The sequence below is a fragment of the Oncorhynchus kisutch genome, linkage group LG25 (assembly GCF_002021735.2).
Source record: "Oncorhynchus kisutch isolate 150728-3 linkage group LG25, Okis_V2, whole genome shotgun sequence".
In the NCBI taxonomy this organism is placed as follows: domain Eukaryota; kingdom Metazoa; phylum Chordata; class Actinopteri; order Salmoniformes; family Salmonidae; genus Oncorhynchus; species Oncorhynchus kisutch.
Genome location: NC_034198.2, coordinates 2,522,389 through 2,540,190, shown reverse-complemented (window position 1 = coordinate 2,540,190; position 17,802 = coordinate 2,522,389). Strand labels below are relative to the sequence as shown.

At 43.9% G+C, this 17,802-nt stretch overlaps 1 protein-coding gene across 1 annotated transcript in view; it reads left to right on the top strand.

The window, feature by feature from the left end:
- LOC109879608 (calpain-15) overlaps positions 1–17,548 on the top strand; it is a 91,584-nt gene extending 74,036 nt beyond the window's left edge. Inside the window, exons 4-12 of the mRNA XM_020471778.2 lie at positions 590–773; positions 2,278–2,501; positions 5,961–6,086; positions 6,339–6,491; positions 12,483–12,644; positions 12,766–12,998; positions 13,391–13,554; positions 13,871–14,049; positions 16,823–17,548. Of these exons, the coding sequence (XP_020327367.1) occupies positions 590–773; positions 2,278–2,501; positions 5,961–6,086; positions 6,339–6,491; positions 12,483–12,644; positions 12,766–12,998; positions 13,391–13,554; positions 13,871–14,049; positions 16,823–17,000 (1,603 nt within the window). The 3' untranslated portion in view covers positions 17,001–17,548. The remainder of the gene's footprint in view (positions 1–589; positions 774–2,277; positions 2,502–5,960; positions 6,087–6,338; positions 6,492–12,482; positions 12,645–12,765; positions 12,999–13,390; positions 13,555–13,870; positions 14,050–16,822) is intronic.
- Positions 17,549–17,802: the final 254 nt, after the last annotated feature.

Here is a 17,802-nt window from a genome sequence, read left to right as displayed (position 1 = left end):
AAAGCAACTCTTTCGATGCACTTGCCCTCTGCTCAGAAGACACACAACTGATACCTCAATAAATAAAGAGAGAGGAGGAGAGTAACTTAAGGGGGCTGAATCATTTTGCACGCCCAATTTTTTCAGTTTTTGATTTGTTAAAAAAAGTTTGAAATATCCAATAAATGTCGTTCCACTTCATGATTGTGTCCCACTTGTTGTTGATTCTTCACAAGAAAATACAGTTTTATATCTTTATGTTTGAAGCCTGAAATGTGGCAAAAGGTCGCAAAGTTCAAGGGGGCCGAAAACTTTCGCAAGGCACTGTATTTGCTGCAGAGGGACCATAGAGAGCCATGAGAAAACAAGTTTTGATCAGTCATGAAAAGATGAAAACATGTTCACCATTTGAGAAGAAGACGGAGAACAAGCTATAGAAGGAGAAATATTGGAGTTTTGGTGCAGGTACAACCGACTAGTGCTTTTTAACATTAAATGGAGTCATAGAATCGATTTATAATAGAGGAAACAATGATATTGCAATACTGTATAGATTTTTTTCCCCCATCACCTAGTTAATTGACTGTCTATCTTATTGCCCGCCCTGTAGGTTCCTTAGTGCGTTGGCGGTGCTGGCAGAGCGTCCAGAGCTGGTGGAGAGGGTGATGATCACCAGGGGCATCTGCCAGGAAGGGGCTTACCAGGTCAGGCTGTGTAAGGATGGTACCTGGATAACCGTCCTAGTGGACGACATGCTGCCCTGCGACGAGTATGGATACCTGCTCTTCTCCCAGGTGAGGTGGGGGGGGGGTACACCACACACACACACACACACACACATACACACACATGTGTATGGATATAGTATGCACGCAGACACACTGTATACAGACACATAACTATGTCTAGTCTAGTCACTCACTCTCTGTCTCTCTCAAACTCGCATACACACACACAAACAAATGATCATGCAGTGAATTGTCATGCAGTGACTATAGCAACCTAATACTTTTATGTTTGAGTGAAAACATACACACACACACAGCTTTTCAAACACTGTCATTAGTCATACACACACACACACTGTTATGCAGTGAATATAGCAACCTGATATTCCAACTGGTGAGTAAACACACACTCATTCAGTTCATTCCATGGTTTTAAATATCAGCTGTGGTGGAGACAGAAATGTCATAGAGGAAATAAAGAGGGGAAACCCTACCTCGTCATAGAGTATCTTAAATAATCCCACGTCACCCCCCTCGTAAACTAACACTCGCACTTTACTTTTTTACCCCTTACTTGCTCTGACTTTGCTGATAGTACATCATTATTTCTACAATAAAGTAGCTACGCTACCGTTCAAAAGTTTGGGGTCACTAAGAAAGGTCCTTGTTTTTGAAAGAAAAGCACATTTTTCATCCATTAAAATAACATTAAGTTGATAAGAAATACAGTGTAGACATTGTTAATGTTGTAAATGACTATTGCAGCTGGAAACGGCAATGGAATATCTACATAGGCGTTTTATTGCTTCTTTAATCAGTTTTATTGCTTCTTTAATCAGAACAACAGTCTTCAGCTGTGCTAACATATTTGCAAAATGGTTTTCTAATGATCAATTAGCCTCTTAAAATGATAAACTTGGATTAGCTAACACAACGTGCCATTGGAACACAGGAGTGATGGTTGCTGATAATGGGCCTCTGTATGCCTATGTAGATATTCCATTCAAAATCATCTGTTTACAGCTACAATAGTCATTTACATCATGAACAATGTCAACACTGTATTTGTGATCCATTTTATGTTATTTTAATGGACAAAGTTTTTTGCTTTTCTTTCAAAAACAAGGACATTTCTTGGTGACCCCAAACTTTTGTATGACTGAGGTCAAACGTATGACTAAACATACGTTTGACCTCTTCTCTCTCTCTCTCTCTCCGCTTCCCACCCTTTCTCTACCCTACTCTCTCCTTCTATCCCAATCTTTCCTTCTATCTATCCTTCTCTATCTCCCTCTCTCTTGCTCTCTCTTTTTCTCTCTCCCTCTAACTTCTCTCTCCTTCCGTCTATCCCCTTTCCTACTGTTCTCTCCCTCCCTTTCTCCATCATGCACTTCCCTCTATCCCATTCACTACCTTTCTCCACCCTCCCTCTATCACCTTCCTTTCTCCATCCTTCCTTCTTTGCCACCTATATCCCCCTCTGCCTTTTACTATCCCTATTTTCTTCTCTTTATCTTTCCTTCTTCCTTTCTCCATCCCCCTTCCCTCCCTCCTCTCTCTCTCTTCATAGGCCCAGCGTAAGCAACTCTGGGTGGCCCTGATAGAGAAGGCCCTTGCCAAGCTCCATGGCTCCTACTTTGCCCTGCAGGCAGGGCGCGCCATCGAGGGCCTGGCCACGCTGACAGGGGCACCGTGCGACTCCCTCATGCTGCAGGTCAGCTCCACCAACCCACGCGAGGAGCCCATCGACACGGACCTCATCTGGGCCAAGATGCTCAGTTCCAAGGAGGCCGGGTGAGTAGAATAGAGGAGATTTGTCTTTGGAGAAAGTCTCTGAGATGTATCATGATGTGCACAAATGGGACAAGGAAAGAAGTAATTACTTGGAACTCATCATGGGGGGCTGCAGTGGCTCATGTGTCTGTGTACCCATATCCATACTCCCCCTCATGCAGAGAAAACTTATGCCGTTTTAAAGAAAATTTCCTGCAATTCTACACATTTTGCAATAGGATGGAGGCAAATGTTTGATTATCAATGACACTACACATCCAAGTGTATCTGACCAAATTATGAAAGATAAGCATTGTACTGAGAGAAATTGATGATAAAAAGATTGTCAGGGCAGTTTTGTTAGATTTAGTCTGCTGGAACTTAGATTGTAGACTTAGATCGTAGTCTGCTGCTGGAAAACGTATATATTATGGCTTTATACCCTCTGCTATTTTGTGAATAAAGAGGTACCTGTCTAACAGAACACATGGAGTGTTTTTTAATGGAAGCCTCTCCAAAATAATCCAGGTAGAATCAGGAATTCCCCAGGGCTGCTGTCTAGGCCCCTTACCTTTTTCAATCTTTACTAACGACATGCCACTGGCATTGAGTAAAGCCAGTGTGTCTATGTGTGCAGATGACTCAACACTACACGTCAGCTTCTACAGCGACTGAAATTACTGCAATGGGTTGGAAAAAATAAGTTAGTCCTAAATATTTCCAAAACTAAAAGCATTGTATTTGGGATAAATCATTCACTAAACCCTAAACCTCAACTAAATATTGTAATGAATAATGTGGACATTGAGCAAGTTGAGGTGACTAAACTGCTTGGTGTCAAAACATATTAATGCAACAGTAGCTATGATGGGGAGAAGTCAGTCCATAATAAAGCACTGCTCTGCCTTCTTAACAGCACTATCAACAACGCAGGTCCTACAGGCTCTAGTTTCGTCACACCTGGACTACTGTTCAGTCATGTGGTCATTGGCTCAGAACAGGGCAGCACGGCTGGCCCTTAAAAGTACATGGGGAGCTAACATTAATGATATACATGTCAATCTCTCATGGCTCAAAGTGGAAGCGAGATTGACTTCATCACTACTTGTTTTTTAAAGAAGTATTGACATGATGAATGCACAGAGCTGTCTGTTTAAACTACTAGCACACGGCTCGGACACCCATGCACCACAGAAAATGCCAACAGAGGTCTCTGTCAGACTATGCGAGGCGCACAGTACTCTATAGAGCCATGACGACATGGAACTCTATTCCACAACAGGTAACTGATGCAAGCAGTAGAATCAGATAAAAAAACGGGATAAAATACACCTGAAGAGACACACACAAAAGTACAGACACGCATACGCACACGACTGCTAGAACATGCATTCTACACACACGTACTTTGTAAAATTGTTGTATGGTGGTATTATACATTTTGTATTGTAGATATGTAGTGGTGTAATAATGTTACAGTGGGACAAAAAAGTATTTAGTCAGCCACCAATTGTGCAAGTTCTCCCACTTCAAAAGATGAGAGGCCTGTAATTTTCATCATAGCTACACTTCAACTATGACAGACAAAATGAGGGGAAAAAAATCCAGAAAATCACATTGTAGGATTTTTTATGAATTTATTTGCAAATTATGGTGGAAAATAAGTATTTGATCACCTACAAACAAGCAAGATTTCTGGCTTTCACAGACCTGTAACTTATTCTTTAAGAGGCTCATCTGTCCTCCACTCGTTACCTGTATTAATGGCACCTGTTTGAACTTGTTATCAGTATAAAAGACACCTGTCCACAACCTCAAACAGTCACACTCCAAACTCCACTATGGCCAAGACCAAAGAGCTGTCAAAGAACACCAGAAACAAAATTGTAGACCTGCACCAGGCTGGGAAGACTGAATCTGCAATAGGTAAGCAACTTGGTTTGAAGAAATCAACTGTGGGAGCAATTATTAGGAAATGGAAGACATACAAGACCACTGATAATCTCCCTCAATCTGGGGCTCCAAGCAAAATCTCACCCCGTGGGGTCAAAATGATCACAAGAACGGTGAGCAAAAATCCCAGAACCACACGGGGGGACCTAGTGAATGACCTGCAGAGAGCTGGGACCAAAGTAACAAAGCCTACCATCAGTAACATACTACGCCTCCAGGGACTCAAATCCTGCAGTGCTAGACGTGTCTCCCTGCTTAAGCCAGTACATGTCCAGGCCCTTCTGAAGTTTGCTAGAGAGCATTTGGATGATCCAGAAGAAGATTGGGAGAATGTCATATGGTCAGATGAAACCAAAATATAACTTTTTGGTAAAAACTCAACTCGTCGTGTTTGGAGGACAAAGAATGCTGAGTTGCATCCAAAGAACACCATACCTACTGTGAAGCATGGGGGTGGAAACATCATGCTTTGGGGCTGTTTTTCTGCAAAGGGACCAGGACGACTGATCTGTGTAAAGGAAAAAATTAATGGCGCCATGTATCGTGAGATTTTGAGTGAAAACCTCCTTCCACCAGCAAGGGCATTGAAGATGAAATGTGGCTGGGTCTGTCAGCATGACAATGATCCCAAACACACCGCCCGGGCAACGAAGGAGTGGCTTCGTAAGAAGCATTTCAAGGTCCTGGAGTGGCCTAGCCAGTCTCCAGATCTCAACCCCATAGAAAATCTTTGGAGGGAGTTGAAAGTCCGTGTTGCCCAGCAACAGCCCCAAAACATCACTGCTCTAGAGGAGATCTGCATGGAGGAATGGGCCAAAATACCAGCAACAGTGTGTGAAAACCTTGTGAAGACTTACAGAAAACGTTTGACCTCTGTCGTTGCCAACAAAGGGTATATAACAAAGTATTGAGATAAACTTTTGTTATTGACCAAATACTTATTTTCCACCATAATTTGCAAATAAATTCATTAAAAACCCTACAATGTGATTTTTTTTCTCTCATTTTGACTGTCACAGTTGAAGTGTACCTATGATGAAAATTACAGGCCTCTCTCATCTTTTTAAGTGGGAGAACTTGCACAATTGGTGGCTGACTAATTACTTTTTTGCCCCACTGTATATGATGTACTGTTTTATATTTTCTTTTATTTGTATTGTAAGTGCCTTAATGTGTTTGGACCCAGGAAGAGTAACTGCTGCCTTGGCAACAGCTAATGGATCCCTAATAAATATGAATTCAAATACAAATGGGCCGGTCGGTGTCTTATTGGTCCGCGTGCCTATAAAAGAGTTGCCCATCCCTGGTCTCGGTCAATAACAAATCATTAATTTGAAAAGACATGAAGAGGCTTATTGAATGGGCCCTGATTAAGCTTACTCCTTGACTAACAAGCATGTTCAATGGAGAATACTTTTTTAGTCCCAGAGTAGGCTTATATCCGGGTCCACTTTGGCCCCAAGTTTAAGGTGATGGAAATGGACTCGATGCGTCTCTATCTATGTTGTGTGTGTGTGTGGTGGGTAGGTTTCTGATGGGGGCATCATGCGGAGGAGGGAACATGAAGGTGGATGATGTGGTGTATGAGTCGTTGGGCCTCCGCCCTCGTCATGCCTACTCTATCCTGGACGTACGGGACGTGCAGAGCTACAGGTGAGAGCTGATTGGGTTATTAGTGGGACAGGGTGTGGCTAATTGGTCACAAGTGATAAGGGGGTGGGGCTAATATGTTATTGTTGAAAAGGGCCATGTATCTTTCTTTTTCTGAAATCCCGTCATTGTTATCCTTTTACATCTTTACCACGGTTAGTTGTAAGAACCTTATCAAACCCTGATATGAGTCCTTCCCAATTGCATTCATTTTAATTGCTTCAGCTAATGACATGCTCTCTCTCTCCCTCTCAGACTTCTGCGGTTGAGGAACCCGTGGGGTCGCTTCTCGTGGAACGGCAGCTGGTCAGACGAGTGGCCTGATTGGCCGCAGCTCCTCCGCCACGAGCTCATGGCCCACGGCAGCAGCGAGGGCGTCTTCTGGATGGAGTATGGAGACTTCATCAAGTAGGTCCCATCTTAATGTGCCAATCACCCAAGGTGTAATGGTTCTCTTCATCTGAAGGAGAGGCGGACCAAAGCGCAGAGTGGTGGTTATTCATATTCTTTAATTGATAAAGAAACTACACATGAGATAACTAACAAAAACAACAAATGTGAGAAAACCTAAAACAGTCCCATCTGATGCAAAACACAAAGACAGGAACAATCACCCACAAACACACAGTGAAACCCAGGCTACCTAAGTATGATTCTCAATCAGAGACAACTAATGACACCTGCCTCTGATTGAGAACCATACTAGGCCGAAACATAGAAATACCCAAATCATAGAAAAATAAACATAGACTGCCCACCCAACTCACGCCCTGACCATACTAAATAAATACAAAACAAAGGAAATAAAGGTCAGAACGTGACACAAGGACCTAGGACTAGGTCAAGGATGGGTGACTACAATGTTGGAGACCCATTGGGTGTGCTCTCACTAAAACCAACAAGTGCCATTAACAAGAGTCAATTAGATGGTATTTCAGGTAATGGACTAATTGGTAGTTAATTAGCTGACTCAGCAGATAATCATTAGTGTGTAAGACTTAAACTGAGAGGCACTGACCTCTGCTAGCATGAGTTAAACTTAGTGCCTGGTAGTCCAATAAGTGAATGCTAGGCTGTGAATCAGACTCTGAGAGTGCATTGCAACAAGGATGCACCTCCCTTCCTGACTGTCAGCTTGTTTTCCTTTGTCAATTAAGTGAACGTTGCAATGTAGGGTACAAGGCCCAATGCTCTGTGCAGTCTGTCTGTCTGCCTGTCTTTGTTAAATTAATCTTCTCCGTCAATTAAATGAGCAATGGAATCTAGAGTCTGTCTGCCTATATACTGTATCTGAAAGAAGAGAGAGAGAACCCAGTAACTCTGCTCAGCATCCAGCAAGGTAAACAGTACTTGACAGACAAATAAATGGTAGACAAGCAAGGTGAAGTCCTTGGAGCATTTAACTCAATGAGTCCCACCGCGACACTGGCGCAATTTGGACTTCTAACCCCTTTTAAACACGTTGTACCATTGGATTCGTTTTTGTCTTCTGCATACGTTGGTACCAACCATTCGTCTGTGTGATTAACGGGAGCTGAGGTAGATAAGTGTTTGTGAGACGAGGGCGGATCCCAAAGGGCCCCAGGCTGGGTCTTTTTACAAAAAAGTCTGTAGAGTCCGAATAATTTGAGCTAGAAACTATTACAAGCCATATATGAAAAGCTGAGACTCTCACGAACACGCACATGTAACATGATGCTCACAAGCTACACAAAAGTAATTTGACGGTAAAGGGTTCTTCAACATCGAAGATAATAGGAAATCCAGGGACATCAAATCAAATGTTATTGGTAACATGCACATATTGAGCAGATGTTATTGTGGGTGTAGCGAAATGCTTGTGTTCCTAGCTCCATAGACTCTATAATACTGTAATAAACACACATAGTTTCTGTCACAAACACAACTCTGCACAGTTGTCACTGACTAGTTGGATATTCATTTCCCACTGAGCAAACAGTTTCTGTACTTACAACATTCATATAAATTCATTTTTTATCAGGGATTTGCTTTGTCAATAAAACTCATTAATGCAACAGTTCATGTCAAATTGTTTTGTGTTTTACTTGGCCCTGGTCATGAAAAGAAAATGATCAAACATTTAATTGTCAGGCTAAATATACAGTTGAAGTCAGAGGTTTACATACACCTTAGCCAAATACATTTAAACTCAGTTTTTCACAATTCCTGACATTTAATCCAAGTACAACTTCCCTGTCTTAGGTCAGTTAGGATTACCACTTTATTTTAAGAATGTGAAATGTCAGAATAATAGTAGAGAGAATGATTTATTTCAGCTTTTATTTCTTTCATCGCATTCCCAGTTGGTCAGAAGTCTGCATACACTCAATTAGTATTTGGTAGCATTGCCTTTAAATTTTTTAACTTGCGTCAAACGTTTCGGGTACCCTTCCACAAGCTTCCCACAATAAGTTGGGCGAATTTTGGCCTATTCCTCCTGACAGAGCTGGTGGAACTGAGTCAGGTTTGTAGGCCTCCTTGCCCACACACACTTTTTCAGTGCTGCCCACACATTTTCTATAGTACTGAAGTCAGGGCTTTGTGATGGCCACTCCAATAGCTTGACTTTGTTGTCCTTAAGTCATTTTGCCACAACTTTGGAAGAATGCTTGGGGTCATTGTCCATTTGGAAGACCCATTTGCGACCAAGCTTTAACTTCCTGACTGATCTCTTGTGCTGTTGTTTCAATATATCCACATCATTTTCTTCCCTCATGATGCCATCTATTTTGTGAAGTGCACCAGTCCCTCTTGCAGCAAAGCACCCCCGCCACCCCTTTGCTTCACGGTTGGGATGGTGTTCTTCGGCTTGCATGCCTCTCCCCTTTTCCTCCAAACATAACGATGGTCATTATGGTCGAATAGTTCTATTATTGTTTCATCAGACCAGAGGACATTCCTCCAAGATGTACGATCTTTGTTCCCATGTGCAATTACAAACCGTAGTCTGGCTTTTTATTGGCGGTTTTGGAGCAGTGGCTTCTTCCTTGCTGAGCGGCCTTTCAGGTTATGTCGAGATAGGACTCGTTTTACTGTGGATATAGATACGTTTGTACGTGTTTCCTCCAGCATCTTCACAAGGTCCTTTGTTGTTGTTCTGGGATTGATTTGCATTTTTTGCACCAAATTACGTTCATCTCCAGGAGACCGAATGTGTCTCCTTCCTGAGCGGTATGACGGCTGCGTGGTCCCATGGTGTTTATACTTGCGTACTATTGTTTGTACAGATGATTGTGGTACCTTAAGGCATTTGGAAATTGATCCCAAGGATGAACCAGACTTGTGGAGGTGTACAATTTTTTTTCTGAGGTCTTGGCTGATTTCTTTTGATTTCCCCATGATGTCAAGCAAAGAGGCACTGAGTTTGAAGCTAGGCCTTGAAATACATCCACAAGTACACCTCCAATTGACTCAAATGATATCAATTAGCCTATCAGAAGCATCTAAAGCCATGACATCATTTTCAAGTGTATGTAAACTTTTGACCCACTGGAATTGTGATACAGTGAAATATAAGTGAAGTAATCTCTCTGTAAACAATTGTTGAAAAAATTACTTGTGTCATGCACAAAGTAGATGTCCTAACCGACTTGACAAAACTATAGTTTGTTAACAATACATTTGTGGAATGGTTGAAAAACGAGTTAACATAAGTGTATGTAAACTTCCGATTTCAACTGTAAGGCTGGACATGAAGATAAATGAAAAGCCGTTTTTTGCTGGGCTCTTGAGACTGATAGGATTAACCTTTGTGTTGTCTTAAGGGTAAAAAATGACCCACCACTATGTTTAACAGCAGAGAAAACCCCCTAAATAATATTTTTTCACCTTGAAATGTTGACATATTTTCCTAGAGTGACCCCAACATTAGAAAAAGTGAAACATCGCCTTTGTTCATGTTTTCATGAAAGCTGTACACCACCAGGGTACAAAGATTGTCTTAGGGTCATTTTTGCCCCGGCAGTTATAAAATCATTTACACAACACAAAAACCACAAAGACACACACACAATGAGAAATTGAGATTATGTGTGCTACTGATTGAACTCAGACAAAACTAAAACGTTCTTGTGCACGTGCAGCATCTCCCCTCCACGACCCCACACATGACCCAAGTTCACAGACAAAATAAAAACAGTTTCAGACAAAAATAAATATTTCTTGTTAACTAATGGAGAAGGCAATCAAAGGCTATATAGGTGCTGCAGATGACAGTCCCCCAGTTCTCTCTTTGCTGAAGACATGAGTGCACGTTTCAGTGCCCAACAGGTCATACATCAGATTTTTTCAGATGTCCAGGAGGAACAAGAGAACAATGATTTAGAAGAGGAGGAGGTATCTCTCCCCATTTTCCTCTTAGTCAGTCATCAGTCTGCTTTTCTTTTTTGCCCTTGCACTTCCTTTCAGCTTTGAAACCAGAGAGAGGGATAGACACACACCACCACCCCTCGTCTTACCAGACGTAGCTGTTTTGTCCTGCCAATACACGGAAACCCAGCCAACTGTATATTATCCGTGTCGTCGTTCAGCCACGACTCAGTGAAACATACGATACTACAGTTTTTAATGTCAGGTTGGTAGGATAGTCTCGAACAGAGATCGCCCAGTTTATTCTCCAGTGAATGCACGTTTGCCAATAGACGGATGGTAGACTCGGGTTACCCACGCGCCGATGAATTCTCACAAGGGACCCGGATCTACGCCCACTGTACCTCCGTCTTTTCTTCATGCGAGTGACAGGGATTTGGGCCTGGTCCGGGAGAAACAGTATATCCTTTGCATCAGACTCATATTTGTCTCGGTCCTGAAATCTAGAAGCTATTTTGGGTCATAAGACACGGTAGGAGCAACATTATGTACAAACTAAGTTACAAACAAAGCTTGGGAAAAACACAAAATAGCGCAATTGGTTAGGAGCCAGCAAAACGTCAGCCATCCCCTCTGGCACTGTTAACAACAGCACACTTGGTTAGGAGCCAGCAAAACGTCAGCCATCCCCTCTGGCACTGTTAACAACAGCACACTTGGTTAGGAGCCAGCAAAACGTCAGCCATCCCCTCTGGCGCCGTTAACAACAGCACACTTGGTTAGGAGCCAGCAAAACGTCAGCCATCCCCTCTGGCGCCGTTAACAACAGCACACTTGGTTAGGAGCCAGCAAAACGTCAGCCATCCCCTCTGGCGCCATTAACAACAGCACAATTGGTTAGGAGCCAGCAAAACGTCAGCCATCCCCTCTGGCACCGTTAACAACAGCACACTTGGTTAGGAGCCAGCAAAACGTCAGCCATCCCCTCTGGCGCCGTTAACAACAGCACACTTGGTTAGGAGCCAGCAAAACGTCAGCCATCCCCTCTGGCGCCGTTAACAACAGCACACTTGGTTAGGAGCCAGCAAAACGTCAGCCATCCCCTCTGGCGCCATTAACAACAGCACAATTGGTTAGGAGCCAGCAAAACGTCAGCCATCCCCTCTGGCACCGTTAACAACAGCACACTTGGTTAGGATCCAGCAAAACGTCAGCCATCCCCTCTGGCGCCGTTAACAACAGCACACTTGGTTAGGAGCCAGCAAAATGTCAGCCATCCCCTCTGGCGCCGTTAACAACAGCACACTTGGTTAGGAGCCAGCAAAACGTCAGCCATCCCCTCTGGCGCCATTAACAACAGCACAATTGGTTAGGAGCCAGCAAAACGTCAGCCATCCCCTCTGGCACCGTTAACAACAGCACACTTGGTTAGGAGCCAGCAAAACGTCAGCCATCCCCTTTGGCGCCGTTAACAACAGCACACTTGGTTAGGAGCCAGCAAAACGTCAGCCATCCCCTCTGGCGCCGTTAACAACAGCACAATTGGTTAGGAGCCAGCAAAACGTCAGCCATCCCCTCTGGCGCCGTTAACAACAGCACAATTGGTTAGGAGCCAGCAAAACGTCAGCCATCCCCTCTGGCGCCGTTAACAACAGCACACTTGGTTAGGAGCCAGCAAAACGTCAGCCATCCCCTCTGGCACCGTTAACAACAGCACAATTGGTTAGGATCCAGCAAAACGTCAGCCATCCCCTCTGGCGCCGTTAACAACAGCACAATTGGTTAGGAGCCAGCAAAACGTCAGCCATCCCCTCTGGCGCCGTTAACAACAGCACAATTGGTTAGGAGCCAGCCATCCCCTTTGGCGCCGTTAACAACAGCACAATTGGTTAGGAGCCAGCAAAACGTCAGCCATCCCCTCTGGCGCCGTTAACAACAGCACAATTGGCTTTGAGCGACGAGTGTGTGCATAAGGTCGTAAGATCACGTCCTGATCAGGATTGAACTGACTCTGTTACACAGTTAGAGATTCTAATCCTGTCTAACAGTGTATTTTCTTGTTTCCCACAGGTACTTTGACTCAGTTGACATCTGTAAGATCCATTCGGATTGGCAGGAGGTGCGGTTGCAGGGCTGTTTCCCCAGCAGAGCCTTTGGTCCTGTTACGGTCACTGCCCTGACCGTGCTGGAGAGGACCGCGCTGGAGTTCGCCCTCTTCCAGGAGGGCAGCAGGTACTCTCGCTCTCTCTTTTTCTACTCTCTCTCTCTCTTTTTCTCTCTCTCAACAGGCACCTGTTGGAATGAAATATACATATTTTAAACTGCTGAATTTCTACTTCCCTCCATCCTCTAGGCGGTCGGACACAGCAGACAGCCACCTGTTGGACCTGTGTATCATGGTGTTCAGAGCATCGTTTGGCAGTGGCAACAAGTTGACCCTGGGCCGGCTGCTGGCCCACAGCAAGCGGGCCGTTAAGAAGTTTGTGGGCTGTGAAGTGATGCTGGAGCCGGGCGAGTACGCCATGGTGTGCTGCGCCTTTAACCACTGGCAGATGAATATCAGCGGAGTGGGGCTGCCCACACCAGGTACACACACACAAACACACATACATACAGTATAGCCCTCTACAGATTAGCATGAATGGATGGTGGAGGAGTACTGCCCACACAAGCTAACGCACACACACACACACACATTTGTGTTCTCGTATCCATTTCCATTTTCACATACACAAACATTGACACACACATATTCAAAAACAACATAGGCGTTCCGAACCGGTAAAGCATTCAATAGGGAGAATATGCCCATGGACTGATTAATCTATCATAGGCTCCCAAGGACCATGTCATAAACTAGCTATGTTGTCCCTTCCATAAGTGCTAATGCTTACACCTGTAGTTAACCTGCTAGCTTGTGGATTGAACCTAGCCAATCACAATGGAAACAAAATGGAATCTTTCTTGTCTTCTTTTAGTGTCGAGCCCCACGAGTGCACGGCGTCCCACCCAAGACTTCCCAGGGTACATTCTGGCCATCTACAGCTCCCGTCAGGTGCTGGTGGAGCAGGTGGAGGCTACCGCTACCACGCTGGCCGACGCCATCATCCTACTGACCGAAAACAAGGGAGAGAGACACGAGGTGAGGAGGGAGTAGCATACACCACGTACACTTACTCCGTAACAGACACACACACTCACTCACACAGCGACGGCAAAGAGCATTTCACTACTGGAGACGAAACACATCCAGTTATAGGAATCAGAAACTGGCATTACCTAAACATAGTAGGAGGATTGAATAGAGAGAGACGGTGTCACAGGCATATGTGTAACTCCAATGGAATCTTATGTATGTACTATTTACAATGTATTTGTGTCCGTCTGTTTGTGTTACTGTCTGTATCTTTGTGTGTGTCTGCCTCTGTGTTCCTGTGTCTGTCTCTCTGTCTCTGTAGGGTCGCGAGGGCATGACATGCTACTACCTGACCCACGGCTGGGCGGGACTGATCGTGGTGGTGGAGAACCGCCACCCCAAGTACTACCTCCACGTGTCATGTGACTGTACAGACAGCTTCAATGTAGTGTCCACCCGCGGCAGCCTCAAGACCATCGACAGTGTACCGCCTCTACACAGGTACTACTGTACCAAACAGTACATTGTATATATAGGCATTTTTGGAATGTAAGCTTACACAGGTCCTAATAGGCAGAGGTGGGACCAAGTCACAAGGTCCAAGTCTCAAATCACAAGGTTCAAGTCACAAGGTCCAAGTCACAAGGTCCAAGTCTCAAGTCACAAGGTTCAAGTCTCAAGTCACAGGTCCAAGTCTCAAGTCACAAGGTCCAAGTCTCAGGTCCAAGTCTCAAATCACAAGGTCCAAGTCTCAAGTCACACGGTCCAAGTCTCAAGTCGAGTCCCAAGCACAACCGGTCGAGTCTCGAGTCAAGTCCAAGTCGTGCATTCTAAGGTCGAGTCGAGTCACAAGTTTTTTCAAGTAAAAAACTAAGGCTAGAGGAAATGACCTATTCAACTACAAATCTTTGTCTATGTATTGAGGCTACCAGACAGCCCTTTTCATTATTTTGTCTACAACACATTTAGATTATATAATAATACATTTTAACAACAAATCCAAAATGCATCATAAGTAAATGATCGTTTTCAAGCAATTTTGACCTGCCAAAAGATCAGTAGGCCTGTGTTAGGGTTTTGCCCCATTGCTGGTGAACCAGCAAAGTAAACTGTTCATATTCTTGACCACCAAACAGCTTTTGGAGCTGCATATTTATTATTATGGTAATCCCCTCTCGCTACAATTTGATATTTGTGCTAAATCTGATCCTATAGCTGTACAACAAATCTGCAATCTGGTCACTAGCTCAGTGGTTTTCAAGCTTTCTGACCCGTAACCTCCAAAAAAGGATTGGTTCAAAGCTTGCGAACCCCGCACATGTACACAGGGTGAGCACGCGCATGCAATCGCTGCCCAAATGTAACAGCCATAAACGGTGAAGCATTTTCAAAACGCAAGATACAGAAAAAATAAACAGCGTTTTAGACCTGGATTTTGAGCTGAAAGTCATTCATGTTAGCAGTCAATATCAACTAGGGATATTATGTCACATTGTCACTTTGGAGTTCAGAGGTTGCAGGATCATATGGCCTACCTGTGGGCCGATGCAGCGGAGGTTGCAGGATCATATGGCCTACCTGTGGGCCGATGCAGCGGAGGTTGCAGGATCATATGGCCTACCTTTTCGGACTGTGATGGTTTCATACGCTAATCGCAAAATAGCCTATAGGCCTACAACAAGTTAGTATAGGTTACCATTCGTCCCATCTCCCATTCGACCCACTTCACAGTAGTAAATAGATAGCCTATAGGCCTACAACAGGTTAGGATAGGTTACCATTCATCCCACTTCACAGTAGTAAATAGATAGCCTATAGGCCTACAACAGGTTAGGATAGGTTACCATTCATCCCACTTCACAGTAGTAAATAGATAAGCGATTTCAAGCCACATATTTTGCTCTATGCGATCCGATCCTAAGCGCAGTTTAATGGCAGGTTCACCTTTTCCATTGATGTTTGTAGGCTACATATGAGTACTGCAATGTTAATTTCTAGCATAGGCAATATTTAATTTCTGAACATAATACATATATAACCATTGCGGAATAAATGCCTCTCCTTTTTCTGGCCATGAGTTGATATTCCCATAGTAGCCATACACCAAATTACCATGTGCATCTCTCAATTAACTGGGACTATTAGTTAGGCAATTATAATTTCAAGTTTTTGCTCTTTGCATCCGACAGGGAGCGCAGTTTATAACATAAAGGTGAACAGACAGTTGATATTTGTCATTGAGGTGTGTAGGCTACCACTGTAAGTAGGCCTACTGTAGTTTTCATTGTGTTTCAGAATTCGCATGTAGTGAAGCATATTTAGGTTCTGGAAAAAGTGAATGCAAAACATGCATTCAAACCATCTGTTTACAGGTCCACAACAATTGTTTTTGTCTTTCAGAAACGGCCACTGCAAAATGAAACGTTCTGCCGCGACCTCCAAAGACATTTGATCAAGTTGCTATTTCCTTTAGTTACTGTCTTGGTCTAATTCCAATACTTTCTAACTATACACCATAAAATGTGGATGATGGGCGCTTTCAGGCGGAGATCTAATGCTCGTTCGCACATACAGGTCTAATTTATAATGGATACATGGGTATGTACTGTATGGGGTTCCCCAAGTTTATAAATCGTATAATTTTGTGCGTCTGCAGTGTTTTCAGAAATGGTGCACGCAGATATTTAGTGGTAAATGTATGCAATGGTTATAAATGAGGCCCCAGGTAGACCTGCTTTCCCGACAGAGGTCATTGCGGTGTGGTCGTCATTGTTCACGCTGCGGTTGGGAGCGGGAGGTCAGATAAGAAGAAAATGTTTTAGTTGTCCTGCAGATGATTTGGAAACGGTCATCTTTCTGCTTTGTATGCATTAGCCTACCACATTTTTGCCACATTCACATACCCAGAATTCACTGCTTCAAGTTAAGTAGCCTACCTCTCCTCTCTTAGTTGGGCGTGTGACATCAAGTACACCTAGTATATGTGTAGTCTCAATGAAATAAAGTAGGCTGGCTATGCATGGGCGGAGAAGCACGAGGCAGTTATCTTTCCAAAGAACTGGACCTCCTAAATATGAGTAGGCTATAGTTTTCTACATTGCCTAGAAATACATATTTAGAATCCATACTTGATACTTATATACCACCTCACTGTTCACGGAATGATTACAATGTTTTCTGGCAATGTTCTCTCCCGGTCATATTCTCCACTCTTCATATACCTCGTCTTTCTGTTGAAGACGGTCATGTTTCCTGACTGTGTCTCCCCCTGCAGGCAGGTGCTGGTAGTGCTATCCCAGTTGGAGGGCAATGCAGGCTTCTCCATCACCCACCGGCTGGCCCACCGCAAGGCCGCTCAGGCCTCCCTAGGGGACTGGACCCCCACCAAGGCCACGCACAGCCCCCAGCTCACCCCCGACATTGACGGGCTGCACCGGCCACGGCCCCTATGACCACGGCCCCCCCCCTCTCACACACACATACACAAGCTAATGACACACGCGTACGTGAACACATATGTGCGGAAAGAGGGGGCTGTATCAAGCTGGAATACACACAAAACATTTGGAGAGAGGGGGTAATTGTGGAGGCATGCGTGGGGAGGATGACTGGACAGAGTACATGTGGTTTTCCTCCTCCACCTTTTCCTCTAATTCCTCGATCCCTGAAGGATGAGGACTCAATCCTGCCAAACGCACCTGGATCCAGTTGGGAATTAGGAGAAGAGGGTGGATTGATGTGCCATTTTGGATGTGGTGGGGGATGAGGGACACCTCCCAGGTTAAATCAGCATTTCTGGGTGACTAGAGGGGTCCTGAGCCTGAGATCCTTCAACCTCCAACCAACAATGAAGAATGATATATCTAGCCTTGTCAACTACAACGCTGTACCGTATGTCTGACTATGGACCAGTTACAACTGAAGTCAGAAGTTTACATACATCTTAGCCAAATACATTTAAACTCAGTTTTTCACAATTCCTGACATTTAATCCTAGTAAAAATTCCCTGTCTTATGTCAGTTAGGATCACCACTTTATTTTAAGAATGTGAAATGTCAGAATGATAGTAGAGAGAATGATTTATTTCAGCTTTTATTTCAAATTCCCAGTGGGTCAGAAGTTTACATACATTCAATTAGTATTTGGTAGCATTGCCTTTAAATTGTTTAACTTGGGTCAAATGTTTTGTGTAGCGTTCCACAAGCTTCCCATAATAAGTTGGGTGAATTTTGGCTCATTTCTACTGACAGAAA